Source organism: Eucalyptus grandis, chromosome 11 (assembly GCF_016545825.1).
Source record: "Eucalyptus grandis isolate ANBG69807.140 chromosome 11, ASM1654582v1, whole genome shotgun sequence".
Taxonomy (NCBI): Eukaryota; Viridiplantae; Streptophyta; class Magnoliopsida; order Myrtales; family Myrtaceae; genus Eucalyptus; species Eucalyptus grandis.
This window is the reverse complement of record NC_052622.1, coordinates 49,063,919-49,079,967: the sequence shown is the minus strand read 5'-3', so window position 1 is coordinate 49,079,967 and position 16,049 is coordinate 49,063,919. Positions and strand designations below refer to the sequence as shown.

General features: G+C 40.7%; 2 protein-coding genes across 2 annotated transcripts; both read left to right on the top strand.

Moving 5' to 3' along the window:
• The first annotated feature begins 859 nt into the window (after positions 1-859).
• LOC104426818 (DNA mismatch repair protein MSH6) lies at positions 860-11,512 on the top strand. The gene is made up of 20 exons (XM_010039982.3): positions 860-1,874; positions 2,448-2,559; positions 2,862-2,964; positions 3,100-3,153; positions 3,223-3,297; positions 3,443-3,511; positions 3,604-3,687; positions 4,156-4,359; positions 5,171-5,848; positions 6,580-6,671; positions 6,771-6,949; positions 7,020-7,222; positions 7,318-7,419; positions 8,813-8,975; positions 9,176-9,465; positions 9,530-9,667; positions 9,983-10,062; positions 10,204-10,303; positions 10,455-10,584; positions 10,934-11,512. Exons 1-20 carry the CDS (start codon positions 1,058-1,060, stop codon positions 11,176-11,178), a joined length of 3,918 nt encoding a protein of 1,305 aa, XP_010038284.2. The 5' UTR covers positions 860-1,057; the 3' UTR covers positions 11,179-11,512.
• Positions 11,513-11,887: 375 nt separating this feature from the next.
• LOC104426816 (GTP-binding protein SAR1A) lies at positions 11,888-14,799 on the top strand. Its single transcript, XM_010039979.3, has 3 exons — positions 11,888-12,263; positions 12,504-12,635; positions 14,121-14,799. The coding sequence occupies exons 1-3, from the start codon at positions 12,135-12,137 to the stop codon at positions 14,439-14,441; spliced, it is 582 nt and encodes a 193-aa protein (XP_010038281.1). The 5' UTR covers positions 11,888-12,134; the 3' UTR covers positions 14,442-14,799.
• Positions 14,800-16,049: the final 1,250 nt, after the last annotated feature.

Here is a 16,049-nt window from a genome sequence, read left to right as displayed (position 1 = left end):
GCTCCTGAAATTTTTAAGTGAGTTCTTTTAAGTTATTTGCAATGAGGACAAGCACTTAGATATATATTCTAATGTATAATTTATTCCATGCACTAAATTATAGCAAGCATTGAAATTCATGATTGTACTCTAATATCCACTTTTTTCAAAAAATTAAACTAGTCAAAAGTAAGAAATAATTTATATACATTATTTGTGAACAATGATATCAATGGAAGTCACATAAAACTATTTGTGTATATATATAAATAAACTAAAGGAGTCCATTTTGTTGAGTAACACGTGTCCTCAATTGAAAGTAAAGTTAGTCAATACAATTAAAAAAACTTGAGTGTGGTTTATTGTCTTTGCGATCTCTTGAATGATGTTACATAAATAACAGCAATGAGTAAGTCCAAATACAATATTAAGTCCGATTCATGTCATTACTAATAAAGAGGCAATGGAATTTGGGTCCAATCTGGGACTTACATAGTGCAATGAAAAAAAGCAAGTACATAATGAAAATTTTAAAGAAATAATTTAATAAATGTGCTTTATCGCTGTAACAACATTAAATATAATTGAAGGTAATTATCTAAACATCTTCCTTTTCCATGAGAGGGAGTTTTTTTATTCTATTTTATTTGTCCTACTCTAATTATTTTTTAGGTTTTTTTATCTTACCTCTTTCTAAAGTATGGAAATCAAATTCCACACCTAAAAATAAATGTCTCAAACCCCGACTCAATTAAACTTCCCACCTCCCCCAGGGCAGTCAGACTCGGGCTCGAATTGGAAAAGTGACTTCTTAGTAATTATTATCGTCTTAGTTAGCAAAAAAAATTTAAAGAAAAACAGATGTTGTCGGGATCGATGGACGGGGGACGCCTTCCCAACGCGCATCATCAGCTCGAGTTCCCGCCAACACCCCAATCCGCACCGGCGACATTTCCCGGGAACTCTCCGCCAAATTCCCGCCACGACATTCTCTCTCTCCCTCACCCCTTCCTTTTTCTCTTCCTTTGTAAACTGCAGAGATCGACGTAGCTCAACTCAAACTCTCTCTCTCTCTAACATGGCGCCATCTCGCCGCCAGAGCAACGGCCGATCGCCGCTCGTGAACAAGCAGTTCCAGATCACTTCCTTCTTCTCCTCCAAACCCGCCGCCGCCTCCTCCGCTCCCTCTCCTCTCCGGAAGCGCCGGAACCCTAACCCCCGCAAGCCCTGCTCCGATCCCGATGACGACAGCCCCGCCTCTAGCCCTAGCCCCGCCACTCCCTCCCCCGTCCAATCCAAGCCCCGGAAGAAGACGCCCCTCGTCGTCCCCTCGGCCCCCGCCCCCGCCGCCCCGAAGCCCTACGGCCTAGAAGTCCTGCGTCGGAGGGTCAGGGTGTACTGGCCGCTGGACGGGGCCTGGTACGAGGGCCGCGTCGAGCGATTCGACGAGGGGAGCGGCAAGCACCGGGTCCGGTACGACGATGCCGAGGAGGAGCTGCTGGATTTGGGGAAGGAGAAGATCGAGTGGATCGAGGAGGGCGTGAAGAAGTTCAAGCGGTTGCGGCGCGGGGGCAGTGCGGTGTCGGAGAAGGTAGTGGAGGATGTGGAGAGTGACGAGGGCGGTAAGGATTGGGAGGATGATTCGAGCGATGAGGATTGGGGGAAAAGCGCTGAGAAGGAGGCGGTGGAGGACGATGCTGGGGATGAGGATATGGAGGCGGAGTTCGTCGATGAGGAGGATGATGACGAAGAGAGCAGTGGTAAGTCTCGCACGAAGAAGAGGAAGGCTAGCAAAGGAAGCGAGTCGGGGTCTGTTAAGAAGAATAAGAGTGGTAGTGGTGTTCGCGACGAGGGGTCTAAAGGTTCGGTGGTGGTTTCAGGAAATAAGTTCAATGGTAAGTATGGAATTGAGTTGACTTCAAGGTTGCTGCTCTAGTTCCATTCTCATGGGCGATAGTGTTCGTGGAGGGTTTGTAGAACTTGTGTAATTGAACAGATAGAGACATGAACCGTCCCTAGAGATCATATATTTCAATGCATGGCAACAATATTCTTTTCCAGCTTTAAAAGACTAATCTTGTTATTTGGCTTGGCAAACCTTGACCACCTGGTTCTATTAAGTCTTCGGATGTTTTAACTCTTCTTCCTATCCATTTGAGTGTCTCGATTACAGCAGCAAGAGCCCTTGTGTGTTAAATTTTTAATTTTTTGGTTGTTCATGGTGATGGTGTTTTTCAGATTGATTTGTATTTACCTGTCATGGATCTCACTGCTTCTATTCTAGTCTTTCTCTTGACCATGTTGCGGGTTTTGCCTGTTCTGTTACTAGTTGATGCAATCGGGAACTATGATGGTCTTATTGGTTAACATAATCACTACCTATAACAAGCCGCTAGGCTTGGAGTTAGGTATCCATACATGCCGATTATCAGATATAGTACTTATGTAGCATTCGTTTTTAATTCCAGCATGCTCAATCCCGGCCCAGAAAACCACGGATGGTCTTGGTTCTTCCTTGCCAACTGATGCTTCAGAAAGGTTTAGTAGCCGGGAAGCTGAAAAGCTGCACTTTCTTGGACCGTAAGTCTTAGTTCATTGCTAGAACTCCTTTTTTAAAGTCTATCAATGCATTACCTTTTTTCTGTATTAGATGTGATCGGAAGCTAGAAAGAGCTTTTGTTGAGGGTGGTATTTGAGGCATTCCATCTTTAGGTTGTTTTTTGTCGATGAGGTATCCATGGATGAAATCCTATGGGTGCAAGTCTGAAAAAATAGAAAATGATTCATCACAATGATGTGAAATCTCTCTGCACCTTTCCTTTATGGAGTTTAAACTTCAGTTATTATAAATGCTGTCTTGACTCATTTTGACCTTGAAATAGAGAACGGAGGGATGCAAAAAGAAGACGACCAGGGGATACAGATTTTGATCCAAGGACTCTTTATTTGCCTCCAGATTTCCTCAAGAGTTTATCAGGTGGCCAGGTATATCATGTGTTGCACGTAGGAGCTGGTCCACGTTCTTTTACCGTACTTTTTATTTTTTTTATTTTTAAAGTCAGCATTCTTTTACCATACTTCCATGTTTTCTTTTTGATTATATGCCTGGTAATCATGCAGAGGCAATGGTGGGAATTTAAGTCGAAGCATATGGACAAAGTCTTATTTTTCAAGGTATGCATGCCTTTAATTATCACAGTTAGCAGTATTATCAGAAAGTGAACATTCTCTTTGCTGGAGCAGATGGGAAAATTTTATGAGCTTTTCGAAATGGATGCACATGTGGGAGCCAAAGAGCTTGATTTACAGTACATGAAGGTAGAGATTATTATGTACTCATTCCTTGTAGACTTATTGTATTGCTGTCCTGCCTGCCTTCGCTTTTTGAATGGATGTTTCATTTTGGTTTGTTGGTTATTTTCCAGTAATTCTATATCTGATATTGAGCAAACTACTGAATCAGGGCGAGCAACCGCACTGTGGATTTCCAGAAAAGAACTTCTCTATGAATGTGGAGAAATTGGCCAGAAAGGTTTCTTTATTCTGCATATAGTTTATTGTTGAAGTTTCTGGTGATTAAGTCGTTCGACGATGATTTTTACCTAAAGTTCTGTGGCTAAGCAGGGTTATCGAGTTCTCGTTGTGGAGCAGACGGAAACACCCGAACAACTTGAGCTTCGTCGGAAGGAAAAGGGTTCAAAAGATAAGGTTGCATGTCTGCTACCAAAATAATGCATTCTGTTTTTTCCTTTGGCTAGTGTTTGTTAAATTATCTCGTCTCATCTACGAAGAGGTTCAACATATAGTTATTTGAGCTCCTAATTGGCGCCTGCTTTTTATTCACTGATAAAGATGTTCAAGTATAACCTTATACTGACCTTATACTGTGGTTAATTACTTTGACTTGTGAGCATGAATAGTTTTATATAAATGCCTTCAGTATAATGTCATGTTTCTTTACAAGATTAAATAGTTTGCTATAGAGTTCCCTGTTAAGATGATAACTGCATCAGTCAAAGCAAGCGTGCTTTGTTCTTGTATGGGTGCATTTTATTGGGCGGTTAGTTCATTAAGGAAGCGTTTCCTTATTTGAGATCTTGCTAGGTTACTTGATGTGAAACAAACCATGGAAACTGTCACAGTTTGATGAATGATGGTCTGTTCACTTGTTTACAGGTCGTAAAACGCGAAATATGTGCGGTGATCACGAAAGGAACTCTGACTGATGGTGAAATGCTTTCAGCAAATCCCGAAGCTTCTTATCTTATGGCAGTGACTGAAAGCTGTCAAACCGTTGCAGACCAAAAAGACCAAAAGGCAGAGCGGACTCTTGGTGTGTGTTTGGTGGATGCTGCTACTAGCAGGATTACTCTTGGTCAGGTTGGCTCCTTTTGCTTTAACTTTTATTGTTCCTCTAGTGATGGTTTCTCCGTGCAGATATTCCTTAAGCCTTTGCCAGCACGGAATATGTACAGGAAATGGATGGCTACTGGCATGGCCGTTTGTGCTTGTATTTTAATGAAAGTTTATTTATGAAATTAGTGTATGAGAATGATAATTAGCTGCTGTCTGCTCATAATTCCTCTTTTCACCACTGTGACCCAACCTCTTGCTTTATCCCATGTACATGGGCAAAGAGGAATGGCACGGAAGATCTCTTGTAGTTATTCTTTGAGTTTTAATCAGGAAAAGTGAACAATAATTTGAAAGGGTTTGGCGCTGCATGATGCCTTACGATAAATGGTATCTTAATATAGAAAAAGAAATTGGTCATTTAAGCTTTAGTGACGTTGTTAACCAATCCAGAATCTTTCCACCCACTTTATATATCATGTCAGCTTCGGATTTTAAGTTCCCATGAATGATCATTACCTCCAGAAGCAGGGTTCATTGATTTGACACAATCTTTTGGGGACTCGTATCTTCTGCTTGTTTGATCTCTTTGGTTCATTAATTATATTTTGGAAGGGATTTGTCAAAACAATAATTGACGAGTGGGGTTTTAGGCCTAAGAGCCAACCTACCATTGTTGCTGACTTTACCTGAAGGAGTAGTTCTTTATGCATGAAGTTGCTATGACCATTCAATAGAGTATTGGCTATCTGTAGTCTTGCTAGATACGTCATATATCCCAGTATGGTGTAGAATTGTGCTGTGGTTTGATGCGTGATTCATCTGCTTCTCTTTTCAGTTCAGAGATGATTCAGAATGCAGTGCTTTATGCTGTCTGCTATCTGAACTACGCCCAGTAGAAATTGTTAAACCCACTAAAGGGTTAAGTGCTGAAACTGAGAGGGTTTTACTGACTCATACACGAAATCCTTTGGTGAATGAATTGGTTCCGGTCTTAGAATTTTGGGATGCAGAGAAGACAGTTCATCAACTAAGGACCATTTATAAGAGTATCAATGGTCGATCATCTTCTGTAAGTTCAGATGAAACAGATACTGAGACTGCTGCTTCTCATTTAAAAGATGATGGCTTGGACAACCTCCCAGAATTTTTGTCTGAGCTGGTGAATTCTGGTGAGAATCATAATCTTGCATTGTCAGCCCTCGGAGGTGCCATTTATTACCTGAAACAAGCTTTCCTGGATGAGACATTGCTTAAATTTGCAAATTTCGAGTCACTTTCATGTTCTGGATTCAGTGATGTTGCTCAAAAGCATATGATTCTTGATGCTGCTGCATTGGAGAACCTTGAGGTTTTTGAGAATGGCAGAAATGGAGGATCTTCAGGGACACTTTATGCACAGCTGGACCACTGTGTGACTGCATTTGGCAAGAGACTTCTTAAAACATGGCTAGCAAGACCTTTGTATCATCCGGAAGCAATTAAAGAGCGCCAAGATGCCATAGCAGATCTTAAGGTAAGCTCTTGATACCGGCATTGGTGTTTGATCCCTTTACAAATTACAAAATTGTGGTAATCTTCACTTTTTTATGTATGAGAATTACGTTTTTCCCCCTTTACCTGTTATGAAGGATTAAGTTGCCCTGGACATCTTTGTTTGGCTGCTTACTTAGTTCTCCTTGTTCCAAACCGATTTGCTTACTCAGGGACATCTTTTGCTTCTTTGGAATCTTTGTTTCTTGGTTGACAACTATTATGCCAATGTTTTCACGTTTTATCTGACCCACTTCTATGGAGGACTGCATCTTATGAGACTTTCTTTAGGATGAACCTTTTCTACTATGTTCTCTCTCCCTTGTCCCCTCCCACCAAACCCCCAAAAGTAATCATAAATAAATAGATAAACATAGATGATAAGAAAAGAATTAATTAATAATTAAAAAAAAGGAGCAATTCTTTGAAGTAGTAAATGTTGATTTGCCACTTGTCTACAATTAGCAAATTGGTAACAGTTTCTTCGCTTTTTTGTCATATAATAAGTCATTCATTACTTAGATTTATGTTGTATGTTTCTGATATTGACTGGATTGGAAGGGGTGAAATTACCATGGCTGCCTTTTCATTTATACAGGGCAGGTGCCTTTCATGCATATATAGAAGGGATTACTTTTGTCTCTTGTTTATATCACGTGGGTTAAGTTGGACCTGAGTGGAATTTTATTGGTTCTAACTGCTTATATGCTGCAGGGAGAAAATCAATCTTTTATACTGGATTTTCGGAAAGTGTTATTGAGGCTTCCAGACATGGAGCGCTTGCTTGCGCGCATTTTCTCTAGCAGGTACAGTTCAGATGATGTGGTCGCACATTTTAACTTGAATTACTTTGGATCTGCGGGACTTCCATTTCTTATATGAATTGTTTTCATGTCCTTTTGCAGTGAAGCTTGTGGAAGAAATGCAAATAAAGTAATTCTCTATGAAGATGCAGCAAAAAAACAGCTGCAAGAATTTATATCGGCTTTACGTGGTTTTGAATTATTGGTGGAGGCATTTTCTTCTCTTGGTGTTATATTGGAAAACACTGAGTCAAGACAACTGGTTCATTTGTTAACACCTGGTACCAGCTTGAAGATTCTCATTTTATTACAAATCTTTTTTTGGCATCTCATCTGTTAATCTTTATGCAGGGAAGGGTCTCCCAGAGGTCAGTTCAATTCTGAGGCATTTTAAGGATGCATTTGATTGGGTTGAAGCCAGTAATTCAGGACGAATCATACCTCGTGAAGGAGTTGACCTGGAGTATGACTCTGCCTGTAATAAAATCAAGGAAATTGAGTCTAATTTGATGAAACACCTCAAAGAGCAGAGGAAATTACTTGGGGAGTCTTCAGTAAGAATCTGGAGCACTTTTAGAATCAGTTTCATTTAGTCTACCTCATAGGTTGAATGAAAAAAGACAAACTTTTCTTCAATGTTTGAATGCAGATAACTTATGTCAATATTGGGAAAGAGTCATACCTACTTGAAGTGCCCGAAAGTTTACGTGGAAAAGTTCCTGCTGATTATGAACTGCGTTCATCTAAGAAGGTAACAAGCCTTTGTTGCTGAGCATGCTGAGCTTTTGTTTGTTTTATGTACATGCTGGGGAATAATAGAATGAAGAATTTTATAATCACAGGTCAGGAATTATAAGGTCCTGACTTTGAGGAAGTGATTTCATTTTGGCTAGAATCTCACATTGTGAACAGGGAAGGTGTTTGAGGTGTGAATTGTAACATTGAATCAAACACACTTTGAATTTAAGATTCATTAACAAGTTCTAGATAGCTGGAATAGGAAATATAGCTCACTAAATCTGGTATAAAGATGGGGCTGGCAATTTCTGACACGAATTAACACTTCTATACATGATTGTATGGTAAATCCAATAGTTACACAATTAATGCACATAACTTTTGTAGTATAATTAACAAAAATACAGTGCTTTCTAATGACATGACTTGACATGATAACAGAACCTGACTATGACATGTGAACACAAATTGCCAGTTGTGCTTCCTTGTAATACTACGGCACTTACCAAGTGATTGCTTGCACTGGTTGATGAAGGGTTTCTTCTCTAACAACAAGCAATAAAAATTTTATTTTCAGCATAGTGCACTTTATCATGCCCGAGTTGAGGTCAAAGTTCTAGGATATACTGTCAATTTATTTTCCAAAAGCATACACTCCACTCCCCCCACCCCCCTCCTCTCTCTCTCTCGGTAGGCCATTGTCACCTCCCTCCAATAAAGGAGGACTCATTTTTGCATTGAGGTCACCATAATATAAGATCTTAAAGGATGTAGTATGGTAGAATTTAAGTTTTACCTCCTTCATTCCTTTTTTTTTTTTTTTTTTGAACAATCCTAGATACTACTCTAGTTCATCTTTAAAGTGCCTCGACAGTATAGTTTGTCTCTTGAAAGTAAGATGATTAAACCTCACAAGCCTCTCACAAACAGGAAGCTGCAATATGACAATCTGTTCCAGTGCGTAATCCATCTATGCCGGTCTTTTTTGGTCCTAATTACTAACAAGAGTGACGTTTCACCTTGAAAAAGAGTACTATTTTCACCTATGAAAGGAAGAAAAATTGTGAGTGAAATTGGACCTCAAGAAATATCAATGATTTTTTTTCACCTATCAAAAACTGAAAAACTTAAAGAGTGAAATTTCAACTATAGCAAAGGATGACTCCCTAGACTCTAGATTTTTGCGAAAGAGTAGGTGAACGTGATTTGCATAGTATGAATTGCTAATCCCAATAAATGACATCAAGACTTAGAACACTGGAACGTCTACATTTCTATTGTGTGCTGCAGGTAATTTGACTATCTATATGTTTTTCTGTTTGGTATACTGTACCGTACTGTACATTTCATGTGTTTGGTTGACTAATGTTTGTCAAATGGTTTGCCCGACTCTTTGGAACATGCAGGGTTTCTTTAGATATTGGACCCCCAAAATTAAGAAGCTTGTAAGCGAGCTCTCACAAGCTGAATCTGAAAAGGAGTCTGCACTGAAGAGTATTTTGCATAGACTAATTAGACGCTTCTGTGAGCATCAAGACAAGTGGAGGCAACTAATTTCTTCAACTGCAGGTTTATAGATACTAATTTGCTTTGAGGATATTTGATTTGTGTTGCATATATTCCTCATCTACAAAATTTTGTTTTATAAAACTTTCTCCAATCAAGGTCATTTTTGTGATTTTGAAAGGGAGGCGCAATGAAATGTGTCATTTCATTTTTCTACGGATACTTGTGGAGCGATGTTGAAATTGGTTGTTGCATGTTTGCAGAGATGGATGTTCTGATCAGTTTAGCAATTGCAACCGACTATTATGAGGGACCAGCATGCCGTCCAGTTTTCAAAGTCTCTTCTGATTCTAGTAAAGAACCATGCTTATCTGCTGAGGGCTTAGGGCATCCTATGCTTAGAAGTGATTCCTTGGGCAAAGGTACCTTTGTCCCCAATGATGTCAGTATTGGTGGTTCTGCTAATGCTAGCTTTATCCTTCTCACTGGTCCTAACATGGGTGGAAAGTCAACGTTGCTCCGACAAGTTTGCTTGGCTGTGATTTTGGCACAGGTAGATTTCTGTGCTTTTACGTTTAAGGGTTTCATATTTCTATATCTGAGAGGGTTTTTGGCAGATTGGAGCAGATGTACCTGCAGAGAGTTTTCAACTGTCACCTGTGGATCGAATTTTTGTCCGTATGGGTGCCAAGGATCATATAATGGCAGGGCAAAGTACATTTTTAACTGAGCTCTCCGAGACTGCATCCATGCTGGTATGACTTTTGAGAGAGAACTCATATTGTTTCTGATTCTAGTTGCATGTTACTCTTATATAAGATGTATGCTACGATATTTTAATTTCAGTATGTACTTGACATTGGGTCTGTGTGTGTAATAATTTCGTTATCTTGCTTCATGACTTTCATTGCATGACTAATTTTTTGTTAGTGCACATTTCACTATATTTCTAGATAATTCTGTCTTTCAGCTGACTCAACTGCATTCTGCTGCCCAAATAATAAATGTTATGATAAGAAAAGAACTGTGCAAATATATTTTGAAGCTTATGTATCTTGACTTGTCTGCAGTCATCGGCAACCTGCAATTCGTTGGTGGCATTGGATGAACTGGGACGCGGGACCTCGACCTCAGATGGACAGGCCATTGCGTAAGTGTCAACATGTCCCTCAAGAGGGTTATTGTTACTTCCATGTTTTTCCTCTTTCACACTTATGGTTGGTGTAGTTGAGATATGTGTTTAAATATGTTGACCAGATTCGTGTTGTTCTCCTGTTGTATTGGCATGCAGGGAATCTGTCTTGGACCATTTCGTCCACAAGGTGCACTGCCTAGGAATGTTTTCTACTCATTATCACCATTTAGCTGTGAACTATAGGAATGATCCTGGGGTATGTCTTCTCTTTAATGGTTGATTTAGTTAATAATTATGGTACTGTATAGAAGTGACAATAAGGGTTCCTTTCAAGGTTGAAAATTTTCAATTCTTTTGCTGATCATTCATGTCATTTTTTGTATATTGCCCTCTGGTGTTTTGTCCAGGTTTCCCTTTGTCATATGGCGTGCCAAGTGGGAGATGGAGCTGATGGCATGGAAGAGGTCACGTTTCTTTATAGATTGACACCTGGTCCATGCCCCAAAAGCTATGGAGTCAATGTGGCGCGCTTAGCTGGTAAGTTACTCTACCATCCTTTGTTAGTGTTTTGAGTTCTTCTAGTTAATTTCAAAACTTACAGCGGCATCGTATTGCCCAAATGAATATTTAGTCTCGCCTTCTGACTGTATTTGTAAGATTTGATCGCTTTGGTACAAAATTACGGTTGGCACTGTAATGTGCATCTTTTTGGCCTGAAGGCCCACTTCTTCGTGCAGTCAATGCACTAAGGTCAAGCTAGCATCGAGTACTCGTGCCACTTTGTCCTTTTTCTCGTTCTTGTTACTGGCATTTTCAGTGAATGTTGCTCATGATCTTATAGCTTTTGGAGTATCTGTACTGGTTCTTAGACTCTGCTTATTTGCAGGACTTCCTGAATGCATCCTTCAAAAAGCAGCTTCACGATCAAGAAAATTTGAGCATTCTTACGGTCGGCACACAAAGGAATCTCCACAGCATTTGGGCACCCAATATTCAGAAGATGAGATGGTGCTTTTTATGCAAAAATTGATGGAACTTGTTGCGCGATCGGTTGATGCCGAATCATCTGATGCCAAGTTCATCGATTCCTTTGTGAAGCTGCAACGCGTGGCAAAATTACTCATACGGTAACTGTGATGAGGCAAAAATAGTCGTGCCACGGAACTTCTGGTTCAAGTTTTGGTAGTTCTAGGATATCTCGTGCCTCGATTGTAAATTTATTAGTTGGCAAGGAGCTCTCAAGATTTTTATGGAGGCATTTACGGGCATTGGGATTTGACTTCCCAGTGCATCGAATGAGCAATGTATAGCTTGCCTTGTGGAAGAAGTTTTATGTAGTCTGCGGATGGATGGATGTACACGACAGGATGTATCGAGGTTGATTGCTTCTGTACCACAGAATGTACAATGCAAATGTGGAACATTGATGCTAACGGCTTATGGAATTGTTTGTGATTTTCGGAGATGAACTGAACACATTACATTTTCGGAAAGTCCGCGGAAGAAATTAAATTACTGAGTCTCCCTTATCGTTGAACCAGGAAGAGTCTGTAACTCCTTGAAACGAATTAGCCTATTGAGAGATGTGCAATCGAACTCGGAATCCATTCTCATTAGTCATTACCTGTACATAGCATTCTTCAAGGGATAAATCATCATCAGCCATCGCTTATACTCCTCCGAGATCAGAACCGTGATGGGCCGAAAGGGAAACGTCAACAAGAGTCAAAGCCCAATTGACACTCCAGGCCCATCGGCCCACTATGGGCCCACTAGAACGACCAGATCCAACGACGGGGAAATTCCTCCATATTCCCAAAATTATTCTTCTCTCTCTCTCGCTCTCTCTGCCCGAAGGAAATGCATGGTCACCGTCACTGCTCATAGGGTCCTAATTTTCACTGCAATTTATTATTTTTATTTATTCTTAATTCGTTACAATTTTGGTATCTATTAAATTCCGTCGCCGAACTGGCGGCGTGAATCCCATCGGCGTCTGCTTCGAGGTAGACGATCTGGTTCGCTTCTCTCTCTTCTCTCTCTCTCTCTCCTCCCTTGGAGAAAAGAACCGTGCGAGCGTCGGGGCCATGTTTCTGGTGGATTGGTTCTATGGCGTCCTGGCCTCGCTCGGTCTTTGGCAGAAGGAGGCCAAGATATTGTTCCTAGGGCTCGATAATGCCGGGAAGACCACGCTGCTCCACATGCTCAAAGATGAGGTTCCCTTCCCGCTTCCCCAATTCCCTTGCAACTCAATCGCCTCCCGTTCTGCCTTTTTTGTCGACTTGTAGATTCGTAATGATGATCGTTATGATTTCTGAAATAAGCAGAATAGGATCATTTTTAGGCGAGTGACTCTAGGGTGTGCTGGGGGTGGGAATCGATGACCAGGGTTTTTGGGTTTTTCGCCTCGGTTATTGATTGGGGGTTGCTTTTTTTGATTGTTGTTGGAATTCTAGAGATTGGTTCAGCACCAGCCCACCCAGTACCCGACGTCGGAAGAGCTGAGCATCGGGAAAATCAAGTTCAAAGCTTTTGATCTGGGAGGCCATCAGATTGCTCGCAGAGTGTGGAAAGACTATTATGCCAAGGTACACCCTGGATGCGAGTTGAGAGTTCGTTTTGCACTTCTTTTCCCTGTTGGGCTCACCTTTTATTGCTGCGATACATTCATCAACTGATGTTTACTTGTATTTGCTATCATAAGCCTGGCCCGAACAACCTGCAATTTCGTGTTGTCCGTGGCCACTGCCTTTGGATGTGAAATGGAAATATCATTGACGTGGTTATTGTGGGTGATATTACTACTATTTGCGTAGTTTTCTTCTGAATATTTCTTGGATGATGCTCTCAATGCAAGAACATGAAGTGCCTTTGAATGGTTGTTTCTGCTTGGCATTGCATATCCTATCATGAATTTTGTCCTTGTTTAACTTTTGCATGACTTGTGTCTCCGTGGATTGCTACTGTGAAATCCCTTTGACGTGTGTTTGATGATGCCTTTTGTAACTTTCTAAAGTAGACACACTGGTCTTCATTGAAGATGAGCACCCCCTTCTTTTGTTGTCCGCAGCCCTAGACCTTATGGTGGATAATATCTGTATCCTGGTAGTCCTGGGAACATCTTCTCTCTTTCACCAGACAGAAGGCAATTACTGTTGTGCAGACTGGGAACCAATTATAAGCATGCAAGATTAGGTGATGGTGAGTGGACAATATCTGGTGCCGGGAAATAATGGGTGCATAAAGCTCATTTGGATGAGGAATGACTTACCAAATGTAGCGACCAGAAGTTATTAAGTCAGAAGACAAAAACTCCTTTTCTCTTGAGTGAGATGGTGTAATCATGCAAGGCATTAACCCGAAATTGTCTCCTTTTGACCAGTTAACTATTTAGCGGTTATGGAACGGGCATTCATTTGTGAATTAGGTGCACAACATGGGTTTGCTTCCTTAGACATTCAACCGCCAATAATGTGTTGGTTTTGGCTGGCATCTTACTGGGTCCATATGGTTAGAGAGGTACTTTATTGGATAGGGGTTTATCTATTGAGGTCGACTTCCTAATTGTAAGAAAATGATTGATTCATTAAACTCTCGTTGATGGTGCTTTATCTATTAAGGTGGGCTTCCTCATTGTAAGAAATGATCGAGTCATTAAACTCTCATTGGAGTAGGTTTTGTCACTGGGCATTGTTGCTGTGTCAGGGAATTTGGACAAATGACATCGCACTTAGGAATATTACTTGAGCGGCAAGACAATAGCATATAAAATGTGCTCTTGCATGGGTTTGGGTTTTTCACTGCTCAAGTACATGGGGTAACAATGTTCTTTGTTCTATGCTACGGATGGATTTGGAATCTTGAAATTGGTGGAGGGATGATGAAGTTTGTCTGACTTTCTGCAGAATAAACAGACAAAAGGTCTTCTTGATCTTACAATCATTTTCTTGTTTCTTTGACATGTTCAACTTGTGTGTACTTTTCCATCTGGCAAAAACCTGTGTACTTTTATTTTTCTCCTTACATGACAATCCCAGTGCTTTTGTTATGTGATTAATTTATGCATTATGCAGGTGGATGCTGTGGTTTACCTTGTGGATGCCTATGACAAGGAGAGGTTTGCAGAGTCTAAGAAGGAATTAGATGCGCTTCTTTCTGATGAAGCCCTAGCCAATGTCCCATTTCTCGTATTGGGAAATAAGATAGACATACCTTATGCTGCCTCGGAGGATGAGCTGCGATATCACCTTGGCCTGACCAACTTCACTACTGGCAAGGGAAAGGTAAACCTTGTGGACTCAAATGTTCGCCCACTGGAAGTATTCATGTGCAGCATTGTCCGCAAAATGGGGTATGGAGATGGTTTCAAGTGGGTTTCTCAATACATCAAGTAGAGGATAGTTTGGACGAGGCGCTCTTGTTCTCAAACAACCCCAGTTTGATCACACTATGACATAAATATATTCATCCCTGTTATACTCTTAAGTCAGTTTTAAGCTGGATGTACCTTGTCATGGATATGTCTGGAAGGTGAATTTACGTTGGTTCTCTGGCTACTCATTCTGTGATTCTCTAGCTTCCTTATAGGTTTGCCATCAAATCCTAGAATTCATATAGGGAAGCCGGAAAATAGGGAATCAACCTTTTCAATCATGATATGTCTCAATGCAGAAACAGACTCTACTTTCTGGTAGCTTTTGTTAACTGAATGAACTGCAATTAGCTTTGGATGGAAGTTGTAGGGTTCATTTATCTCCATTGCCCTTCGTGTCGATTAACTGGCGAAGCTTTGCTGGTTCATTTAGAACAATGGGCAGAATGTACACTACTGCTGTTTTTTTTTTTAAATTGCATCAAGGTCGATGAAGGCATGATGATTTGTTGGATAGGTATGAAATCCAATGTACGGTCTCAACACAGAAGACTTAAAACTTGTTTCAAGTTCTTTCCATGCCTTGTATATGTGTGGCGCCAATGCCTTGTGGATTAAATGGCCGTGATTGGGGATTCAATGCAGGTTCATTTCTCGTTACCTGAATTTGACTTGGCCATGGGGTCCAGACGAGTCGTATATCAGGTACCAAATCTGACCTGTATCCCTTCCGAAAATTGGCTTCAACGATCACATTTAGGTGGTTAATATGTGGGAGAGTTTGGTTACGCGCCTAGCTTGGATAAACAACGATGATCGTGCAGAGTTCATCTTATGCAGTCATAGGATCTGATAATAATTCGGACTCTCTGCATTTGGAGACTTGCGATCACGAGAACCACTGCAAATGAGGATTTTTTGGTCTAATAGTGCAAATTAGTTTTAGTGTGCATTTGGTTTAGTTTTCCCAAATGGCTAGGTTGTTTGGTAGGTTGTTTGGTAAGTTTGGTAATGCTAGGTTGTTTGGTAAGTTTTCCCAAATGGACCAAAAATATTGGTATTGGGAAAGCTGAAAGCTCAATACTAAATTAGTTTTTTCTTCTAAAATTACTTTCACCAATTCTTTAATTCTTTAGTTTTCTCCCCTCATTACTGTTCATCTTCTTTGAGCGAGGGTGGCAGATGAGGGTCGACAAGGCTAGATCGAGCCAGCAAGGTCGCATGACGGCCACTTAGGTTGTGCGACTTTAGGCATTGCAACCCAAGCAGCTGTCGCTTGGGTTACGTGTGTGACATCCTGAATTTTTCGATCCTGTAAGTATAATTAAACCGTTATGGGCTTGGATTAGTTTTAAGCGGGCCATATGACAAGCCCAATTGGGCCATGAGAAAATTCTGGGCTTAAGGAGTTAGTGGGTTGCACGGGCTCGATAGGCCAAAAGATGAGCTATGGACTTGGGCTGGTCTAGAACGGGCCAAGAGTCGGATTTGTTAATATTGTAAATTAGGCCTAGTGGGCCATGAAATGCTGTGGAATGAGCTTGGTGGGCCAGAGACAGGTATTTGGGCCTGAGCACTTCAAATTAACCTTTTGAGAGATTTAATTATGATTTTATTAAAATCAATAAGT

What these genes read in the sequence shown, in the direction of transcription:
- LOC104426818 (XM_010039982.3), top strand. Translation starts at nt 1,058, where the DNA reads ATGGCGCCATCTCGCCGCCAGAGCAACGGCCGATCGCCGCTCGTGAAC. An exon ending in AATTACTTGGGGAGTCTTCA is followed by an intron (nt 7,223 to 7,317) that starts GTAAGAATCTGG and finishes GTTTGAATGCAG; the next exon opens with ATAACTTATGTCAATATTGG. An exon ending in AACTGCGTTCATCTAAGAAG is followed by an intron (nt 7,420 to 8,812) that starts GTAACAAGCCTT and finishes TGGAACATGCAG; the next exon opens with GGTTTCTTTAGATATTGGAC.
- LOC104426816 (XM_010039979.3), top strand. Translation starts at nt 12,135, where the DNA reads ATGTTTCTGGTGGATTGGTTCTATGGCGTCCTGGCCTCGCTCGGTCTT. An exon ending in TCCACATGCTCAAAGATGAG is followed by an intron (nt 12,264 to 12,503) that starts GTTCCCTTCCCG and finishes TTGGAATTCTAG; the next exon opens with AGATTGGTTCAGCACCAGCC. An exon ending in GGAAAGACTATTATGCCAAG is followed by an intron (nt 12,636 to 14,120) that starts GTACACCCTGGA and finishes TGCATTATGCAG; the next exon opens with GTGGATGCTGTGGTTTACCT.